This window comes from Babylonia areolata, chromosome 3 (assembly GCF_041734735.1).
Source record: "Babylonia areolata isolate BAREFJ2019XMU chromosome 3, ASM4173473v1, whole genome shotgun sequence".
Lineage (NCBI taxonomy): Eukaryota > Metazoa > Mollusca > Gastropoda > Neogastropoda > Buccinidae > Babylonia > Babylonia areolata.
Window position 1 is genome coordinate 60,179,771 of NC_134878.1, and position 23,699 is coordinate 60,203,469.

The following is a 23,699-nucleotide window of genomic DNA, read 5'->3' on the forward strand; positions in this document are numbered from 1 at the left end:
AGTCAAGATCGACCTCCCAACCCCCTCATAACTGGAATTTACCCCCTTTCAAAAGGTTTAATCAAGCTATTGAAATAGGTAGGGGTGCCATTCTGGGCTAGCCTTTAGTGTCCCCCTTCCTCCCTTTCACAACTTAATGGAAACAAATGTAGGGGAGTTCTTCTTTGATGGCCTGCATTCATTCAAATTGGGCTAAATTCACCCTGGGGGTCATTTCCAGCAAGCCTAGTGACCCCTTTCTCCACTGTGAGGAAATGGGATACAATCCAGTTAGAGGGATCGGTTCTAGCAAGCTGAAGTTTACCCCCACGCCACCCCCAGCCCCCCAACCCCTCCCAAGGGTCATTCCAGGATAGTCTACACAGAATCCACAATTTATCTGGGCCAGCCAGATTTGACCCTAGGGTAAAATACTGATTGATACGGGTACCAATAAGATGCTACACCCATTTAAGTTTGTTCTAATGTGATCTTTAGTGTATGCATTGTATTTCCACTTCACACTCTCTCTCTTTTTTCTTTTCAGAATGAGGTTCGATTCAGTCATACAATCATGAGCATATTAAATCTTACATTATTTCACGGATCAGAGTGTCCTTCAGATTTACTACAATCACAAAAATATGAATTAAAAAAAAAAAAAACCCATGAAAAGATGAACTCAAACCAAACCAACAAATACAAGCCGAACAACACATGTGTGACACACAGAGAGAAGGTTTCTTAGAATAAGACGCATCAATCAGAACACATGAAAACCCAGTGAAATAATTATTACAAAAAACCAAAGTGAGAAATGAACCTGGAGAGCACTTATGCTGCCAAAACTTTTAAAATCACTGTCTGAATATACAGAAAAGAAAAAGAAAAAAAAAGAAGAGAAGAAAAACACACACAAAAAAACCCAAAAAACCCACAAAAAACAAAGTCATCAGAGCACAAAATCGAGACATACTCTTTATCCTAAATCCAAAAGAAACTAGACTTGTTTAAACACCTGGAGAGAAGAATGACAATAATCGTCGGTGGACATGTGTAATAATAATCAGAGCTGGATTTTCTGCAAGCGCTACCATCCAAACTGGATTCACGCTCTCAAGCAACTTCAGGATGATAAAGGTTTCACACCTTTACATGTATATATATATTTTTCTTTTCAATAACTCTAAACAAAAATTTTATTTTGAACATTTTATGAAATGACCATGAAGTCAACTGATTGGTGATCCTTGATCTTCAAGATTCCCCCCTAAATATTTGTAAATGTTCATGCTCTTGCACAATTTTGAACCAAGTGATTTGATAACAATAATAACACAATGTAATAATAATAATAATGCTGATAATATTGATAATAATAATAATAATACCATTACAACAAGAAGAAAAAGAGCAATAATGATCGTAATAATACAGACAAACAAAACGTATATAGCACACTATCTCAAGACCAGGATCTCAAGATCAGGGAACCCCCCCCCCCCCCCCACCATCCCCCCTATTTCTGGACACACACAGTACAAAATCCCAATGAATAAACAGCATGAAAGAAGCTTTTATTAAAAACTGCTTCTTCATTTTTTTCGACATCGAGCCATGAAATCCCATGAAACACCACTGTATTGATGTGAATATCACATACTTTACAGCTATTTCAAACAGCAAAGTCAGCAAATATCCCATATGTCAACATCATTTAAATCAAGCAAAAAAACAAAAAACAACAAGAAGAAAAGCTTGTGTTTCAACATTTCATACATTAAAAAAGGTCAAGGTGTAAGGTCCCATAGCCTTTTATGGCCATCAGGCCAGTGAATTCACATCCACTGTGTCTAGGGCTTGGCATCGAAAGGCAGGACCCAATCCTCTCCTCAGGCAATGATGACCATCAACAAAAAAAACCAACACCTGTGACGTGTAAAAGATTAAAGGTCTCACAGCCTTTTATGGCCATCAAGGCAGTGGATTCATATTCACAGCATCCAGGGCTCGGCACAGAAAAGTGGGGACAATCCTCTCCCTCCGGCTGTTTTAACTTTCCTCAACCCATTCACTCCTGGGTGGGGTGAGGAAAATCAGAGTGAAGGTACCTTTCCTAAGGACAAAATCGGAATAAAGCGCCTTTCCTAAGGACAAAATCGGAGTACAGTGCCTTTCTTAAGAACAAAATTGGAGTAAAGGGATTTCCCAAGGACACAACACCATGCTGAAACAGGGCCTCAAACTCGGCTCGCTGATGCGCACTGGATCATAAGTTCGGCACCTCACTGACTTCGCTACGACACCTCCCCCTAGTGTGTAATCATTTTTTAAATCAACATCCCTGCATCCGTTTTTTTTTTTCTAGTCCCCAAAACATGCCCAGTGACCATATATATATATATATATATATATATATATATTTCTATGTATTTTTGTACATATAAATATGTTAATCTTAAAATAAAATAGCTTTTCCTTTTTTTTTTCTCAAGATACATCAAGTCCACACACAACCATACCCCCGCATGAGTGAGACATCCTTCGACTCATTTTACCAACGTCCATTTTGACCACTGTGCGGTGAGGGACTTGCTTGATTAACCCCCTTGCTTCTGAATCATGATGCAATGAGATCAGTGTAGCACGAATCTGAGGTACATTCTATCACTGTTAGTGTACTTATAAGACGTGGGTTGTTGTTTTTTCTGAATAAAAGTGAGTGACGTATCACCAAAAGGAAGAAGTCCACATAAACAATGATGACAAAACATTCTGACCTGTAACTGTAACTTCAGTCTTATCTCAAGATCTACATAAATATTGATGACCGACATTCTGATCTGTAACTTCAATCTTATCTCTCACCAGCACACCTGTCAGCAGCAGTCACGGTGATTTAACAAACAAACAAAAAAAGAAAAAAGAGAAGAAAATGCTCGGGAGCACAAGTGACTGCAAGGTTGTTTCGTTGACGGACGAAGCGTTGTTATGTCTGCAGCTCTGGAAGTCTCTTCCTCATGACTGCAAGCTGAGGACAAAGGAGGATGAAGGTTGTTTAATGTCTCGTCACACATACCCATGACTGTGACTGTGAACAAACATGCTGTTTCTTTGTGTGTGGCTTTACTGGGAGCGAAACAGGATGTAGGGTAATGATTTTGTGTGGTTTTATTGCACGGATACACACACACACACATGTATATTATACATATACATATATATATATATATATATATATATATATATATACACACACACACACACACACACACACATATATATATATATATATATATATATTTAAATACACACACACACACACATATATATATATATATATATATATAGAGAGAGAGAGAGAGAGAGAGAGAGAGAGAGAGAGAGAGAGAGACACACACACACACATATATATATCTATATATATGTATATCTATCTATCTAAATACATACTTATCTATCTATCTACACACACACACACACACATATATATCTATATATATGTATATCTATCTATCTAAATACATACCTATCTATCTATACATATTATATGTATATAAATGAAAGAATGACACATGAATAGTCATATGCTCATAAATAACACATTGATATAACTTAATGTTATGTAGTATCAACCAGTACCATGCTCACAAATAACACACTGATATAAATACCCGTTGCATACTGCTAATCAGTACCATGTTAACAAATAAATGTTACGCAATTACATGTGACATAACACTAATCAGTATTATACCCACCAATGACACGGTGATATACTTTCATGTTACACAATATGAGTTGATTTAGTTCTGATCTTTAAAAAGGAAATTTTTTACCCTCTCTGTGTGAAATAAATGATACTGATAAGGCAAACAAACAAATCTGAACGAGCAATCCAAAGGCTGTGGCTTTTTTTTTCCTTTCTATCCAATTACGCAGAACAGTATTGGTAAAAAAAAATAAAAAAAACAAAAAACAAAACAAAAAACACCAAAAATACAATAAAAACAATAAAAGTGAAACCAACAACAGAAATTCACTCACTGAACATGATTTCACAAGCTTATTTTACATCCTGCTGAGGGGCATAGCTGAGGACCTAATCTCTCCTTCAACCACCTCTTTCTTGATGATGTTAAAAGGCCAGTGAAAACATCAGAAAGACCAGTTCATCAAAGCTCAGTTACGCCTTTCTCTCCTGTATGTGAGAGTCTGGGTTTGAACCAACAATCACCCTTTCTTCTAAGTTTGACTGGAAAACCAAACTGAGCATCTAGTCCTTAAGATGAGAAGATAAACTGAGGTCCTGTGTGCAGCACACACTTAGCACACTGAAAAAGAACCTATGGAAACATAAAGTGTTGTCCTCTAGCAAAATTCTGTAGAAGAAATCCACTTTGATAGGTACACAAATATATATATATATATATATATATATATATATTATATGTATGCTATCAAAGCTTGGCTAGTGCACTGGGTTATGCTGCTGGTCATGTATCTGCCTAGCAGATGTGGTGTAGCGAATATGGGATTGTTTGAACCCAGTGATGCCTCCTTAAGAAACTGAAACTGGAAACTGAAAATCTGCAATTGCTGACAGCTGAGGCAGCCACTACTCTCTCGGGCAGCTCTTTCTTGATGGCGTTATAAAACCAACTAAAACTACAACTACGTTAAAAAGACTCTATTATGCTTTTCATTGCACTGTGTGGTGATAACTGAGGGCCCCTCATCCCCCCTCCCCAAAACCTCTGTCTCATCCAGCTCTTTCCTGATGACGATAAAGGGTAAATCAAAACAACGTTAGAAAGACATGTTTTTCTGTCCTCTATGTTGTGATAATTGAGGGCCCTCTCCCCAACCCAGCATCTCTCTCTCAGCCAGGTCTCTTGTGATGGTGTTACAAGACCAGCTAAAACAACATTAGAAATACAATGTTATTCTTTCCTTTCCTCTATGTTGTGATAGCTGAAGCCCCCCCGCCCCCACATCCCTCAAACCTCTCTCCCGGCCAGCTCTTTCCTGAAGATGTTAAAAGGCCAATTAAAACAACGTTTGTAAGTATTAGACTTGTGTTATGCTTTTCTTTCCCAGTGATAGCTGATGCCTCCTCCCCCTCACCCCCACCCACCTCTCTCTCAGCCAGCTCTTTCTTGATGACAAGGAAGGTGAGCTGCTCCCCCTCCCCCTCCTCCCGGGCCTGCTTCATGTGGATGTTGATACTGGCCACGTCCCTCTCCACCTGGCCAAGGTACGCTGCAAAGTCATCATCATTACCTGTGTTATAATGTACTGTTTTGTGCTGTGTTGTTTGTGTTGTGTTGTGTTGATACTGGCCACGTCCCTCTCCACCTGGCCAAGGTATCCTGCAAAGTCATCATCATTACCTGTGTTATAATGTACTGTTTTGTGCTGTGTTGTTTGTGTTGTGTAGTGTTGTGTTGATACTGGCCACGTCCCTCTCCACCTGGCCAAGGTACGCTGCAAAGTCATCATCATTACCTGTGTTATAATGTACTGTTTTGTGCTGTGTTGTTTGTATTGTGTAGTGTTGTGTTGATACTGGCCACGTCCCTCTCCACCTGGCCAAGGTACGCTGCAAAGTCATCATCATTACCTGTGTTATGATGTACTGTTTTGTGCTGTGTTGTTTGTGTTGTGTAGTGTTGTGTTGATACTGGCCACGTCCCTCTCCACCTGGCCAAGGTACGCTGCAAAGTCATCATCATTACCTGTGTTATGATGTACTGTTTTGTGCTGTGTTGTTTGTGTTGTGTAGTGTTGTGTTGTGTTGATACTGGCCACGTCCCTCTCCACCTGGCCAAGGTACGCTGCAAAGTCATCATCATTACCTGTGTTATGATGTACTGTTTTGTGCTGTGTTGTTTGTGTTGTGTAGTGTTGTGTTGTGTTGATACTGGCCACGTCCCTCTCCACCTGGCCAAGGTACGCTGCAAAGTCATCATCATTACCTGTGTTATAATGTACTGTTTTGTGCTGTGTTGTTTGTATTGTGTTGTGTTGTGTTGTGTTGATACTGGCCACGTCCCTCTCCACCTGGCCAAGGTACGCTGCAGCATGGCATATACCTCACCACTTCATCATTACGATAATAATAATAATAATAATCGGATGGACGAATGCAACTGAAATGGTTCAGAAACCAGAGCAGAAAAAAAAGAACCAGAAACTGCTTCACAACAACTGCACATGAACTTCCACTTCCTCAACCCACACCCCATGATGAAAGCTCATCACATCTGAGGCAAGAGAAAGCATGCTGCCATCAATTAAATATATTCTTTCAGTTTTCACATACAGCAATATCCTGTGACACATGCTGCTATATGAGGTGGCAAAAAAGGGCCATCGATCCCAACGAAATCATATCTATTACCATACAAAAAAAAAGCCAATCAATGATTTACAATGCTGGCGTGAAAGCTACAGTACTGCCCTACACAATACTGCACTTTGTGGCATCACTGTGCTGTATTGTAATGTAAAAACAACACTCTTTTAATATTTTGTAACGCAAAAACTAAACTTTTAGAAAGTATTGTAAAGTAAAAACAACACTCACGCAACACACTGTGATGAAGAACAAAGCACTTATGCAATGTATAGTAACATGATATCAACAATTGTACCATTAGACAGGATAACCATGGTAAATATTACAATACAAGCAAAGAGTTGGATAATGCTTTTTTTTTTTTTTTTTTTCAAAATGATCCAGATCCACAAGCTTTCTGTATACACAGCCCACCGACTGCTTCTCATAATCCACTTTACACAACACTGAACAAGTCACATGAAATGAATATCTAACAATCTATTGCTTCTGTCAACCCTGAAACAGATCCTCCAATCATTAATTCATCACCAATCTCCATAATGATAATAATGAAAATAATAATTCAAAAAATCTGTGATGACTGTCATGCAGGGGGTCCAGCTAGGTTTGAACCCTGAGACTGTGACCTTTGATTAACTGGGGCAAAGTTTCTCCACACGGAGTTTCCTGACCAACACTGCACGTGCCTGTATAGCTACACATGTATGTTAAAATGTATGTATGCAGTGTGTGTGTGTGTGTGTGTGTGTATGTGCGTGCGTGCGTGTGCGTGTAGTCACATTTTGGTGTGTGTATGTAACGTAGATATAATGTTTTATATTAACAAAAGCGTTTTTGTAAAGCACCTAGAGCAGATTTCTGGATAGTGTGCTATATAAGTATCCATTATTATTATTATTAACCTTGTCTAACTAGAGTGTAAGAAAGGCACCTCAGGAAAACTGTGACAAGACAATATGTATTCCTTTGTAAAAGTGTAGCAATGCAGGTTTGATTGGAATAACAGAATGTGCAGCATTTCTTTCTTTAATTTAATGTCTTTTCACTTTGAGTGATATTAGGCTAGCGTGTGTGTGTGTGTGTGTGTGTGTGTGTGTGTGTGTGTGTGTGTGTGTGTGTGTGTGTGCAGCATTAAAGTGTTCTGCTGAAAGTAAGATGTTGCCCCCTAGAATAATGGTAAGAGTCCCCTGGGCCACCACACTATGACAAAACACCCCAACACTGTCTCTCCTCACTGCTCACACACTAATGCTTACAGAGTACTGAACATTCGGGAACATGTTTTTAGTTTCACAGCCCCCAAAATTTGGAACTCACTTCCATCAAGTCCGTTTAACTGAGAGAATTCAACATCAGTCTCAAGACATATTTATTTGCCAAGCACTCTCTCAGCAATGTTACAGGCTGTGTGTGTGTGTGTGTGTGTGTGTGTGTGTGGTTGTTAATGAGTGTTAGTGCAAGGTGAAGTACATATTTGGCGCTTCAGTACTAACAAGTATTAACATTGCTTTCCCAACAGAGTCACTAACCTCTAAAACTCACTGCCACCTGATATCAAATCACAACCATCTACTGACATTTTCAAAAAAAATCTCCTGGACACATCCAAAACTTTTAGCAAAATACTGTTTCAACGCTGATGATTTATTTGCAGTCTGACTGAATGCACATGCAGTGGATAATCCCAATAACACAAGCGTTCTGACAGACGGGATGTTTGTAAGCCACAAGGCTTAGCCTTGAGCAAGTCCCTTAAAAACAATGACTACTGCTACTTGTGTCAGTGGAGTGTTTACGGCGCAATGAGTTGGGTTACACAAGATTATGCGCTATATAGAAACTCTTCTTGAGTGTTTTTTGCTATCATTATTCCTATACGGTTCCATGCATTGTCCAGGTGAATACGGATCAGGTTCCTTCCCAGAAGGCAGCACCACCGTCAACTTCACCACCCCTTTCACGGTCACCCCCAAGGTCACCTTGGCCACAGCAGGGTTTGCCACCAACATCGACAAGTCAGTGTTTGTGCAGACCAGCGGTCTCGGTTTCGACCAGTACGTCACTGACATCACTGCCAAATCCTTCGTCATCAATGTGCAGAGCATAACCGGAGGGGCAGCAAGCCTGCAGAAGGTCTACTGCAGCTGGGAGGCGTGTCAGAAATGACCGGCAGTGGAATCATGACAGCAACAATGTTTACGGTATTTTTTTGGTCAACGAAACGTTTTGTGTTAAATGACTGGCCTATACGAAACAACAACAGCTTCATAAAGACAAAAAAATCAAACAAACAATAATAACCCCCTCAAAACAACAACAGTACACTTCTGCTTTTCTTCTAATTTATCCTTATATTTGGAGGAGAAAAAATAAGTCATCTAATCTATCGGCCTACTTGCATGACATTATTGCTACCTGTCACATTATAAATCGTTATATCTCAATGGATTCAAAATATATCTAAACTGTCTGACAGTTGGTGAGATGATACTGCTTCTAACCACACTATAAATTGCAACAGAGTCGTTATATTTCATAGGAAAAAGGCTATCACAATATTTTTTTGCTTAAAGAAAAAGCATGAAAATAAAACATCACAATAAATGAATACATTCACATGCATGTACTTTTGCTCCAACACGTATTCACACACACAGTCATTGTAAAGGTGTTTCAGAACAAACAAATGACCACAACAGAAAAGAACCCCCAAAAACCCAACACTGACACAGAAAATTTTGACCCAACACCATCTTGAAAGGGAAAAAAACCCTGTGAAAGCATCTTACATAACAGAACGAAAAAAACCCAAACTGCATGAACATTGCCTCTATTTTCATATTTTCCGGTATCTGTTGTACATGAGGGCATCATGAACATTGTTTCTGTTCATAATATTTTGATCACACACTTCTTCTGTTGCTTGCGAAGTGTCCCCCTTGTATCGCAATGTTCTTTGTTTTGACTTCCTCACATGTCCGTGCCAAGCAACCCTCTCTGATTCACCGCAACCTTTTAAACCGTTTCACACAGAAATGATACTTTATGCACAAAACTGATGGCTGATTAACCCCTTGACTGCTGAACCAGAATGTGATCAGTGTGGCGCGAGTTTGAATTGCAGTTACTACTATTTGTTCATTTGTAACTGGTTCCTTTGATCGTGCTGAAGAAAAGCATTGCAATTCCATGCATGAGGAAGAAGGGTCCAAAATCAGAATGGCGACTGCCCTGTCTTAATCTCAGTGAGGTGATGGCCGTTCACGGAACCAGTACAACTCACCATCAGGAGTTAAGGGGTTAACTAACCCAACGTTTTGACTGATGTGTTTCATGTTTGAAAACATGAAAAGTGATAATCTGTATTAATTCCCCACACTAATTTTGATTCTAGCATATTTTCTGGTTCCTTTTTATTGGTGATCTGGTTGTGCATTCTTTTATTTTTTTCTCATGTATGACACATCACTATTTTGTTTGAAAAAACAACAACAACAGTTGTCCCAAACCATCCAATTAAAAAAAAAGAGTAGAACATAAGTATATGTATTATATGTATAAGTCTTCTTGTTCATTTACTCATTCATTTCATTTTGTTAGGGAATTAAGGTTTTCGTTTTCAAAATAACAAAGTTAGCAATGAACGGAGGTAATAATCTTTTTTTTTTTTCTTTTTTTTAAAGGCACTCCACCCCTCAGCACATGGGCCAAGAGCCCTAAAAGTGAACAATACACCCACACCACACCATACCACACATTACATGCCCACACCACACCACACCACATTACATGCAGGAAAGCAGAAAAAAGAAAACATGGAAAGAAGTGGAAGTGGGAAAGGTGTGTGTGTGTGTGTGTGATGGGCATGGGGCTGGGGCTGGGGCTGGGGGCCCAGGGGAAGGAACTACAGCTTCCAAGCCTACAAGAGAGACAACAAGACCTCCAACTGTCCTTCTTCTTCTTCTGCGTTAGTGGGCTGCAACTCCCATGTTCACTCGTATATACACGAGTGGGCTTTTACGTGTATGACCGTTTTTACCCCGCCATGTAGGCAGCCATACTCCGCTTTCGGGGGTGTGCATGCTGGGTATGTTCTTGTTTCCATAACCCACCGAACGCTGACATGGATTACAGGATCTTTAACGTGCGTATTTGATCTTCTGCTTGCATATACACACGAAAGGGGTTCAGGCACTAGCAGGTCTGCACACATGTTGACCTGGGAGATTGGAAAAATCTCCACCCTTTACCCACCAGGCACCGTCACCGAGATTCAAACCCGGGACCCTCAGATTGAAAGTCCAACGCTTTAACCATTCAGCTATTGCGCCCGTCAAACAACTGTCCTTTTTAAAATGAATGATTTTATTTCAAGAGGTCAGAGAGAGATCCCACCGGCCTCTCTTTGTCAGCCATCACCTGCAAATGACGTCTCTGCTGGCTTGGACATGTACTGACAATCCCACACCAAGAACAGCACACCAAGCAATAAACTTGACACCTACAGGCCGACGGGCGCCATAGCTGAATGGTTAAAGCGTTGGACTTTCGATCTGAGGGTCCCGGGTTCGAATCACGGTGACGGCGCCTGGTGGGTAAAGGGTGGAGATTTTTACGTTCTCCCAGGTCAACATATGTGCAGACCTGCCAGTGCCTGAACCCCCTTCGTGTGTGTACGCAAGCAGAAGATCAAATACGCACGTTAAAGATCCTGTAATCCATGTCAGCGTTCGGTGGGTTATGGAAACAAGAACATACCCAGCATGCACACCCCCGAAAGCAAAGTATAGCTGCCTACATGGCGGGTAAAAACGGTCATACACGTAAAAGCCCACTCGCGTGTATACGAGTGAACGTGGGAGTTGAAGCCCACGAACAAAGAAGAAGAAGAAGACACCTACAGGCCAAAGAAAGAGGGAAGGGCTGTGATGAACTGGTGGCAATCATTGGAGAGAGAGACCTCAAAATTGTTGATAGACAATGGGATGACACCAGCAAACTGACTGAGGACCTTGGACTATGGAGTGTCTTGCATGCCTCATGTGTCCAGCAACTCAAAATCATCAAAGTTAAGTCTTCTTTAACTCATTCTATTCAAGGTTTGAGTTATCTCATACCATAATTACTTCCCCTGTGGACCTGGTACAAGTATCTTTGTACCAATACACTATTCTGATTTCATTTATTCTTGCTTGGTACAGCTGGTGTTCTGAACTGAGCCATTTACAGATTCCGGAAGCATGAAAGTGGAGCTTGCTTTGACCAATCAAATCAACATGGTACAGCTGGTGTTTTAAATTGAGCCATTTACAGATTCTGGAAGCATGAAAACGGAGCTTGCTTTGACCAATCAAATCAACAATTCTTCATCGATTTTCACCGTTTCAGTGAACAACCCTAACTTTTTACTGCAGTCGTCTCATGTAGTGCTGGTCCTGGGGAGTTGTAGCAGCCAGGTAACAAGAACAAGAACAAAATTTTATTCCATAGGCCTCCAGCCCCTAGAAACAAAAAGAACAATGTAGAATGCCTATTAAGGAAAAACGAAAACATGAAACAAGCCCTGCATGCAAGAAAGTGGAATTTCCTAAACCTACAGATTTTCATTCAGTTATTTTCACAACTGACAACCAGTACAGAGGGCATTACTCATCTATATTACCTACAAAATTGTTTCGAATTTTCAATGCATAAAAGATATAAATTCCTAGGTTCCTAGTTTTAACCCTTTCGCTGCCAGGAAAATAAGATTTAAGTGAAATCTATTTGCCAGGGTTTTTTCACAAAAAACGGGTATAAATTTTCCAAAAATTCTGTGCTCTTTGTTATTGGAGAAAGACCCATAAAAGTATATATTTTCTGAAAGGTAAATGAATAAAGAATACAAAACACATGCTATTTTCCCATTTTATATATTTTTAGTGACATGCTGTTGTTTTGAAATCAGTGTTTTGTTTTTTGTCACATTTTCAACTTGTTCATTACAAACATTAGTCAGGTAATTTGCACAAAAACATCATATTTTCTGGACAAATGGATATCTGCAAACACAAAATCATGCTAGAACAACCACAATATATATATATATATATTTTTAAGAGATAGACACACAATACATTGTGACTTCTCCAAGTGATAAGATGGATGTGAGGCCACGCCCCCTCAGTCTCCACACCCCCTCCTCTTCACCCCTCTCACACGGTCACTTGATTCAGTTCTCATCAGACCGCGTTGGCTGCGTGCCAAGAATATCGCTCTGCTGCTAATTCGGTCATCTGTCGTCTGCTAACATCTGTACAGCCGGCATCACTCACTGACAGTCGCATCTTTACCACTCTCTTCATTATTCATTTATTTTCTATCAGATCGTCCTATAAATGTTCATCTCTATCTTCTCCTTCGAATTTACGCTTCAATTCTTTCTGAGCATCAGCTAAAGAAAGAAATCATGGTTGATTTAGTTCGTCACGATCGCATATCTTGAGCACGGCGTCAGTCCGACATTTTGTTGAGCGAGCGAGGAGAGAAGTCAGGCAAACACTTGGACAGTGACCCAACCAAAACGTTCAAATAAAAGACTGCTTCATGACGTAGATGGGGTTTCTAGCTATGAATAGAATCTAGAGAGATTCCCCAGGCTAAAGCTACCACTATTTTTGCCAAGGAAGTGAATGCAAACCAGGGAAAAGTCAGAATATTTCGATGACGAGTTATCTCGTCATGCAGGCAGCGAAGCATACATGCTTGCCATGACGAGTTATCTCGTCATGCAGGCAGCCTAGGGGTTAAGCATGCTGTCACATTTTAGCAATTGTGGTAGAGATTGTATGCTACAATAGTCCAGGTATTTATCTCAAATTTTGGAATACAAAGGACAAACACAAATTACATGTTCCTCATCCTCCGTGACTGCACATAAGCTGCAAATGTTATCCTGATTATTGTTGAAAAATGATTTCAAAGTCCCAAGCGTAATTTGACAATACAGTCTCTAAAACATTTTATGTTCACAAAATCAAAGTATCTTTCATTTTCAAAGGTAAATTTAAATGTCCTACAGTAATTATACATATTTTTCTGCATTACGGAGCTTTCCCATTCTTGTACGTAAATATCTGTTAGACGTTGTTTAAGCAAAGTTTAAGCAGCCAGGTAGCAGAGGGGAAGAATGAGTTAAAGTGAAGTAAGAAAAACAAGCATGCCAAACTGCAGCACAGCACAGCGCAACTGGGCTGTGAAAAGACAGACAGGCATCAGTGACTCACCCAGCCAGGCCTCGTAGCCCCCGACACGCAGTCGCTGCTTTGTTTCCTCCATCTGTCTCCCCAGCTCATGGGCCGCCACTCTGGCTTCTTCGCTCCCCTGAACAATGTACAGAGTAGTAATAATAATTATCATAATCATCATCAAACATAATATTGATAATCACAATAACTATCATAGTAATAATTATAATAATGATAATTCATATATGACAATGTACAGAATAATAATTATAATTATTATTATCATCATCATGATAATAATAATTATCATAATAATGATAATCATAATAACAAAAATAATCATAACAATGAGAATAAATATAGCACCTATTCTCAAAATAGGGCTTTGGGTGCTTAACAAAAAAAGAAAGAAACAGAATCAGCACACATGCACGACACACACCCATGTACGCACACACATGCACACGAGAAGTACAAAATGAAAACAATGGAATGGCATGGGGATGTTCTACATTAGTTTAAAGAAATGGTTTCGCAGGGAAGATCTGACAAAGTGTAAGAAAAGTTTCTGATCTACAGAGTGAGTTGCCTTCAGACAGAAAGAATGCTCACAAAGAACTTTGTACTGACAGAGGGGATGCAAAGCAGATGACTATATGAGTATCAGAAGTAGAACTGAAATGACAGAATGGTTAGTACGTGTGGATGATATCTGTAAGATGCATTGTTGCAGTGCCAGAAATCAACTCAGCTCCACTGATCAAGAGTAAAACAGAACTATGTCTATAGCACACACCACAAAAAAATCTGCCCATGCACACATTATGAAAAAAAAAAGAAAACAGAAATAACATACCTCCTTGTCCAACTGCATTCGTTCGTACTTCAGGATTTCAATGCATGATGTGTCTGAGCTGAAGAAACAAAAACAAAAAATATTTGCCATGTGTAATCAACATCCACATTCTCCTTTTTTTAATTAGAACAAGAAGTAGTGTCTGTAAGTCCCTTTAAAAGTGTGTGTGTGTGTGTGTGTGTGTGTGTGTGTGTGTGTGTGTGTGTGAGTGCATAATGACAGAAAGGCAGGAAGGAAAAGGACATGACATATACATACAGAAATGTGCACAATATCTTTAAAACCCTTGTTTTTATTTTTATTCTGCACAAAAAATTGCACTGTCAGTACAAAACATTAAGTCCTAAACAAAACTGCGTCTGTATTTTCCACAATACAACTCCTTACCCCTCCTCTCCTCATTTTTCATTTATCTATTTTCAAATATAATTTGAATGCAAAAATAAAATACTTTTAACTTGATTTCTTCGATCACCAGTAAGCCTCACCACTCCTAGCTTTTCATTTATCTATTTCTAAATAACATTTGAATGCAGAAATAAAATACTTTTAACTTGATTTCTTCGATCAGCAGTAAGCCTGACATGATGATAAACAAAATTCCCCCCTCCACTATTATTGCACAAGGATGGCCAAACCTGGTCAAGGGAATTCCATTGCTCTCCACAGCTCCCGGCCTCAGCTTGGAGTCAACACCCCCCTCCTCTCCTTCCCTCCCTCTGCCGTCATGCACAACCCTGTCTGTCCGCATCGGCTCCAGAACCACACCGCTGCCGTCATGGAAACCGTTCATCGGCAGAACCGGTGTCCGCTCAGGAACAGGGGGACAAGATTCTCCTCCTAAACTCACGACTCCTGGTTTCGACGCTCGGTTAGGAACACTGGGAACACTGGGAACTGTGGGAACTGCGGGAACGCACTGCTGATGCTCTGACGATATGTTTGGACTGCTGATCCTGAGACCTGAAGTCTGTGACACCTCGGAATTGTTCTGCTGTTGCGTTAACGCATACAAAGGATTCAAGCCAGAATTGTGTGCCATGTCGGGTGGGGCCGTCTGTCTGGGTGGCTGTCCCTGCTGCTGCTGCATTAAGGGAGACCGGGTGGTGACAGGGGACTGGTTGATGAGGGGTGGTGGTGCTCCCCCTTGACTGAAGCCATTACTCCCTGACACAGACCTACTGCTGCCCTCTAGTGGTAGTGGGGTGTTTTCAAACAGGAAGGCCGACAACTCTTCTGCCAAGCTCATCCCATCCATCCCGCTGTTTGGTTTGGGTCTTTCTTCCTGTGGAAGAATCACAGTTACAAGATTGTTTTTGCCTGGAAAGAGATTGATAAGGTGTAGATGAAATTTCCCAACTCAGAGTCAAAAGTTTATTTTGCATATTTTTCAATGGTTTCACACAATCTTTTCCTTAGAGAAGATGGTGCGAAAACACTGAAATATACCAGTAAGTTCAACTTTTGACTCTGACTTGGGGGAAATTTCCTCAATATGTATCCAGAATCGGAGAACCTACACTAACAAATTGCTGAGATGTGTTTGAAGAGGTGCATGGGGAAATGCAAGAGAGAATTAAAAAGGAGAAACTGCAAAAGACCAACCCAGGAGTGGCTGTCTAGGGGGGACTCAGAATAAGAGGTGTGGGCGTAATGCCACTGAAACGCCGCAGACTGAAAGGACAGAAAAAACAAAGAGAAGAAAATAAAGGTGGTGGTGTTTTTTTTAATCACAGATGAAGAGAATCTTCTTCTTCTTCTTCTTCTTCTGCGTTCACTTGTATGCACACAAGTGGGCTTTTACGTGTATGACCGTTTTTACCCCGCCATGTAGGCAGCCATACTCCGGTTTCGGGGGTGGGCATGCTGGGTATGTTCTTGTTTCCATAACCCACCGAACGCTGACATGGATTACAGGATCTTTAACGTGCGTATTTGATCTTCTGCTTGCATACACACATGAAGGGGGTTCAGGCACTAGCAGGTCTGCACATATGGCGGCCTGGGAGATCGTAAAAATCTCCACCCTTTACCCACCAGGCGCCGTCACCATGATTCGAACCCGGGACCCTCAGATTGACAGTCCAACGCTTTAACCACTCGGCTATTGCGCCCGTCTGAAGAGAATCTATTAAAAATGGAGTTGGGAAAACATAGAATGCATAATGCTTACACACTACCTGCCTCAGCTGTTGCAATGAATGCTCTGTTCTGAATCACTCACTGAACAGACAGATCAATGACAAGAAAAATACATACTGCTGCTGTCAACATAAAACAAAATAATCTGACTCTGTGGTCATCAACCAGACTCAAAAACAAAAAAAAATATGTTGTGTTGTGTTGTGTTGTGTTGTGTTGTGCTGTGCTGTGCTGTGCTGTGTTACATTTTTTCACAACAGATTTCTCTATGATTGTATTGTATTGTATTTCTCTTTTTCATTTCAACAGATTTCTCTATGACATCTCAGGTTGCTTGCTCTCCACTGGGAGAGCGTGTCGCTACAATGTAATGCCACTTTTTTTCCTTTTTTTTTTCTTTCTGCCTGCAAGCAAATTTGCTGTAATATTAAAACATATTTTTCCACAGAAGTCTGCCAAGGACAACCATTTTGTTGCCATGGGTTCTTTTACATGTGCTAAGTGCGTGTTACAAATGGGCCATCAGTTTACCAACTCATCTGAATGACTATACAGCTCAATTTAATAAAATCCGGGTAATGCACATAAGCCACAACATTTCTTCTGAATCGTCTAATATCACTAATAGCAAAAAGACACTGAACTAAAGAACAAACTTCCTCTCTTGAGCCATAGCGAAAAATAATTATGGAGTGTACCCAATGCCATGACCTGTAACTGAAACAGTTACTGGCTTTGACAATCTGGTACAGGTGATCTGTACCACAAGACTTTATCAGTTTCTGTATGTACTGCTCTGGTTAAACTGAAAAGTCAGGTGATCTGTACCACAAGACTTTATCAGTTTCTGTATGTACCTCTCTGGTTAAACTGAAAAGTCAGGTGATCTGTACCACAAGACTTTATCAGTTTCTGTATGTACCTCTCTGGTTAAACTGAAAAGTCAGGTGATCTGTACCACAAGACTTTATCAGTTTCTGTATGTACCTCTCTGGTTAAACTGAAAAGTCAGGTGATCTGTACCACAAGACTTTATCAGTTTCTGTATGTACCTCTCTGGTTAAACTGAAAAGTCAGGTGATCTGTACCACAAGACTTTATCAGTTTCTGTATGTACTGCTCTGGTTAAACTGAAAAGTCAGGTGATCTGTACCACAAGACTTTATCAGTTTCTGTACGTACTGCTCTGGTTAAACTGAAAAGTCCCATGGGGCAGTGAATTCACATCCACTGTGTCTTGAGCCTGACATACAAAAGGCTGGGCTCGATCCTCTCCTGTCGTTTTAACCTTCCCCAACCAAAGTAAGGTACCCATTCACACCTGGGTGGAGAGAGGAAAATCAAAGTAAAAAGCCTTTCCCAACACCATGCTGAAACGAGGCCTTGAACTCTGAACACAGCCTTGAACTCTGAACACAGCCTTGAACGAGGCCTTGAACTCTGAACACAGCCTTGAACTCTGAACACAGCCTTGAACTCTGATCACTGGTGAACACTGGATCACAAGTCCAATGCCTAACGGATTCGGCCATGGCACCTCCATGACACTAGGGGCAGGAAATCAAATCAAACCATGCTGACTGGTTTCAATGTTTTAATCAAGAAGCAAGACAATATCCAGTATACTGTCTTGTATCTTTAAATAAAAAAAAAAAAAGACAAACAAACCTGACAAGGCTTTTCTGAAAGACTTGACAGAAAGTTTCAGCTTGGGTTTCAAGGTGGTATCAAAAGCCTGCAGACTGATCCATTAATGCTACACCATATTTACCTGGATTTAAAACTACAACAAAAAACCAAAATCAGACGCCTGACCTATGTATAAACCCCAACTCACTGGTCAGGCCTTGAGAGCCAACCCTAGGTTTGTGAAAACTTTCTTGAGAGCCAGCCCTAGGGTTGTGAAAACATTCTTGAGAGCCAGCCCTAGGTTTGTGAAAACATTATTCAGAGCCAACCTTAGGGTTGTGAAAACATTATTCAGAGCCAACCTTAGGTTTGTGAAAACATTATTCAGAGCCAACCTTAGGTTTGTGAAAACATTATTCAGAGCCAACCTTAGGGTTGTGAAAACATTATTCAGAGCCAACCTTAGGTTTGTGAAAACATTATTCAGAGCCAACCTTAGGTTTGTGAAAACATTATTCAGAGCCAACCTTAGGTTTGTGAAAAACATACAGATGAAATGAAAGAAAATAATCAAAAAAAAGAGAAAAAAGTAATATACTTTAAGATACAATAAAATGAAAGATGTGTGGAAGGCAAGAGACAGAACAAAAAAACAGGGTGTGCCGAGTCTCACATGGTGATTGGGGTCCGGCGGTGCCTGTGTCAGAATTCTGGCTTCTTCCTCCGTGGTCGGCGTCTGTTCTGACGGTGGTGGGGGCACCTAGGGCAGAAAAACACAGACAATAAATGTGTGTGTGTACATACATGTACACAAAATCTTGTACACTCAGATCATAGATATTCACACACATGCACACAAAATATAGCCACATGCACACACATAAACACGACAAAGTATGTATAATTAAACACACATGCACACAGACATACACAAACACGTGTACACACACATATATACACACACATACACACATATATATACACACACGACACTGGAAGAAGCTGAGATGTGCTATGCAGTAGCTTTACGATCAACTGAAAATTGCTCTGAAACTTTGCTGACTGATGTTTGTTGATCCTGTGCAAAAGGCTGTGCAGCCTGTTTAATGACTGGACAATCAGAAGGTGTGTAATTAATTATCTTTATAATTACTTTATAAAATGAAGAAATTTTAATCCGAACTGGTAACAGTGATCACGTTTGGATGTTTGACATTAGGTCGTACGATCAGCTGTGAGCGTGCTTCGTGCATGTGGAAGAGCTCCTTCTTCAGTGGTTTATTGCAAACTTCCTGTCACAGTCAACCACAGGCGCCTTGTACTGAAATGAAAGTCTGTTCTTATAAAACACAAACACTGATCACGAAAAAAAACTGGTGTCCACTGGCATTTGTGTCAGCAAGAATCATGAATGGATAAACAACAATGGAACTGATGCCAGCTGTTAAAGAACGTTTAGATTCCTTACAGAAACATTTTTTATGTCCTGAAAGTTTCAGTTTCAGTTTCAGTAGCTCAAGGAGGCATCACTGCATTCGGACAAATCCATATACGCTACACCACATCTGCCAAGCAGATGCCTGACCAGCAGCGTAACCCAACGCGCTTAGTCAGGCCTTGAGAAAAAAAAAAAGGTGAATAAATAATAGATAAGCTTACATAAATAAATAAATAAATAATAATTATAATATAAAAAAGGTAGTAGTAATAATAATAATAATAATAAAAATGTCCTGAAAATGAATGAACAGTGGGGAGGCACTGTTTGTTTTATTGTTATTCAGCAATTTCAGAAACAAAACCAGCCAACATAGAATCAACAGACTTTGGTTATGATGATAACACACTTTCCCTTCCGACTTAGATCAGTTATCCCATGTGTCTCAGTGAATCAGTTTTTTTTTACTCTATGTTGATGGCTGCAAGAAAATGATGCTGATGTTATACTTCACGGGAAAGGTACAGGCACCTTACTGTGTTGATCTGTACTAATCCAGCTTCTTGTATTCTGGTAGAACTTTATGGAATAACCTTCCACTCACTTTAAAAAAGTAATGTAAACATAAATGTGCGCAAGAAAATTCTTAAGAAACATCTCACTGACTGTTTAAAGATGGACAGTAATGCTAGTGTACACCTATAAGTCTACTGCTTCATTTACTATTTGTGTAATGTTTTGAGCAAGCTTGCATTAGCAGTGTACTTATGTTACACAGGGACACGTGTGTTTTTAACATGGGGTAGGGGCAAAGTAACTGTGCACAAGCATGTGTGTTTGCATTTCTTTGTGTGAAAGAGAAATGCAGGTATGTATTTAGTTTGTTTTTGTATGTATTTCTCTTTTCTTTCAAATCTTTTTTTTTTGAGATGGTTTAATAATAAATTTTTTTTTTTAAAACCTGCTGCTTATACAATATTCTATCATGACATATAACTGTGACTTGACAAACATATGCACACATATGTTAACACATACACTCATGCAAACACACACACACACACACACACACACACACACACACACATGCAAATACGCATGCACATAAACATGTACACATACAGACACACACACATCCCCCAACCTCACACAGACATGCATCAACACACACATCAAACCTCACCCACCTGGGTCATATCAACAGACTCCCCTTTCTCCACTGAGTGCAGCAAAGACTGAAGACCCTGCACACACACACACACCCACACACACACACACACACACACACATACACACACACATGCACACACACACACACACACACAGTTCTTCAATACACCAAAAATACATTCACATGTAAAATAAACACAGGCTGTTAATGAGACATTTAATCTATTAATTGCTCTTCTGCTTGGCTTACTTACATCAACAGGCACCCTGCTTAGAACATGATCACCATCATCAAAGAGCACAGTAATTACTGCTTGCGGCCAGTTCTCATGAATACAACAGCACATGCATAAGGTTTTGTTTTTTTTCAAACAACAAAGGTTTATAAATACAGATATAATTTGTATACTGGAAAATCATGGAGAAGAAATTTATTTCCTGTGATTTTCAGCCTATAAAGCGCAACTTTAAAAAAATTTTTTTTACTCAAATCTGACCCCTGCAACTTTTCAATGCCCTGCCCTGCTTGTGTCTGAAAAATAAATTCTGACCACCACTCGAAGCCAACTCTCACAACAAAAACTCTGTATTTGACAACATTATTGACCACAGTTGACACACATGATCACACTGGACAGCAACATTTACAGTGGAGTGGTGGCCTAGTGGTAACACGCTTGCCGAGGAAGCGAGAGAATCTGAGCGAATGGGGTGGAATCCCACAGTGTTTTCTCCCTCACCACTTAACCATGAGTGGAGGTCTGGATGCTAATCATTCAGATAAGACAAGAAAACCCAGTCCAGTGTGTAGCATGCACATGTAAAAGAACCCATGGTAATATAAAAAGGGTTGTCACTGTCAAAAGTTTAAAGAAAAATCAGCTTTGATCGGACAATCAGTACACTTGCAGGCAGAAAAAAGAAAAATATACGGATGGCGCTGCACTGCGTTGACACTCTCGCCCTGTGGACAGCAGTCCGAATTACACACAGAGAAATCTTTTGTGACAAAGAGTAAAACAACTTCTTCTTCTTCGTTCGCGGGCTGTAACTCCAACGTTCACTCGTATGTATATGAGTGAGCTTTTACGTGTATGACCGTTTTTACCCTGCCAAGTAGGCAGCCATACTCCATTTTCGTGGGTCAAAGAGAAATACAGTACAACACAATACATGCTTCAGTTTTAACTACTGTTTGATTAACAAAATTGCCTTTGATTTATTCTTGACTATTAAAGTAGGTATACTAATCCAGAACAGTGACATGCGGAACGGACTTGAAGACATGAAGACTCCATGCGCAGACCACCATTCGAGGCATAGAGGAAGGTGTGTGTGGGTGTAAAAACCTGGTCTGCATATACAGAAAATCAAACCCACGGACATCAGCATCCTAGTCAAGTGCGTCACCAACCATTAGGCCCATCGCCTCCACAAACTAGGCTGGCGGAAACGTCTGGCTGCCCACAATGACTGAAGAAGTCAAGGTTTCCTTTTGCACCCCTCACCTTCACCACCCTCATGTGCTGCAGAGCCAGGTTGGTGTCGCCGCATCGCTTGGCCTTCAGTGCCTCCAGCTTGTACTGGTTGCACCGCAGTCGTACCGTCTCTGCGTCCTGAAGATGTTGACTGGCTGCGAAAAAAAAGAAAAAAAAAGAAAAAAAGGAGATTACTACTACTATTAGATACACATGTATGTTAAAATGTATGTATGCAGCGTGTGTGTGTGTGTGTGTGTGTGTGTGTGTAGTCACATTTTGATGTGTGTATGTAACATAAATATGATTTATTATGTTAACAAAAGCGTTTCTGTAAAGCACCTTGAGCAGATTTCTGGATAGTGTGCTATATAAGTATCCATTATTATTATTACTAATAGTGATGATAATAGTACTGATGGTGATAATGAAAATAATAATGATACTAATATTGATGATAATAATATTCATGAAAATAACTTTTATAGCAAAGAAAAAGAAAAAAAAGAGAAAAATAATAATGACAATAATAACGATAACTTTCATAGCACTTTCCATGCAAAAAAACATGTTCGATTTCACTGTACAATGTAAAAACTGACATGTAAAACATGCATTTGATAATGATGATGATGATGATGATGATGACAATGATAATGATGATGATCATCATCATTATCATCATCATGTTAATAATGATATTGCTAACAATAATCTTAACAATAACAACATTAATAATAATTCATAATAAATGTGCATTTCAACACTAAAATGACAAACCTACATGCATAACCCTGAACAAACAGCCAACCAAACATTCAAACACAAATTTATGTACATATCCGCACATAAAAATCACACACAACATTAATATCACACACTACAATTTATACAAAGAAAATACCGTAAAGTTCAGTCTATTGAGTGCACTGGTATATAAGCCGCACCCACTAAATTTTGGAAAAAACTGAACTTTATACATACATAAGCCGCACCGGTTTATAAGCTGCACTTATTTCCGGTACCGGAACACATACTGATACTAAGAAAAGCTGTCGATACTGTACGTCATGAAATAAACACAAGCGGGAACAACACAAAGAAAAGCAAGCGAAAGTACTGCTAGTGCCACAAAAAAATAAGAAATAAACACAACGAAAATAAGATCCATAATTTAGGGATAGTCACATTTATTCAACATCATCCTGCTCACTGAATCCACTAAAATCTTCATCTTCAGTGTCCGAGTTAAAGGAACCAGCACAGCTTCCTCCGCCATCTTGTCACTGACTTAGCCTCGCTTTCACTTCATGAAGGTGGAGGTCGCTCCTGGTTCGCTGCTTACACGGTCGTCTGCTAGGTCGATCGCCTTCAATTTGAAGGCTGCATCATAGGCATAACGTCACGTTTTCGGCAT

At 39.9% G+C, this 23,699-nt stretch overlaps 1 protein-coding gene across 1 annotated transcript in view; it reads right to left on the minus strand.

Annotated features, from left to right (window-relative positions):
- Window positions 1-2,887: 2,887 nt before the first annotated feature.
- The window catches only part of LOC143280163 (uncharacterized), a 32,845-nt gene continuing 12,033 nt past the window's right edge, over window positions 2,888-23,699 (minus strand). The window contains exons 10-17 of the mRNA XM_076584747.1: window positions 22,313-22,437; window positions 20,822-20,878; window positions 18,870-18,956; window positions 15,064-15,710; window positions 14,426-14,483; window positions 13,609-13,705; window positions 5,117-5,241; window positions 2,888-3,010 (exon numbers count right to left, since the gene is read on the minus strand). Of these exons, the coding sequence (XP_076440862.1) occupies window positions 2,969-3,010; window positions 5,117-5,241; window positions 13,609-13,705; window positions 14,426-14,483; window positions 15,064-15,710; window positions 18,870-18,956; window positions 20,822-20,878; window positions 22,313-22,437 (1,238 nt within the window). The 3' untranslated portion in view covers window positions 2,888-2,968. The remainder of the gene's footprint in view (window positions 3,011-5,116; window positions 5,242-13,608; window positions 13,706-14,425; window positions 14,484-15,063; window positions 15,711-18,869; window positions 18,957-20,821; window positions 20,879-22,312; window positions 22,438-23,699) is intronic.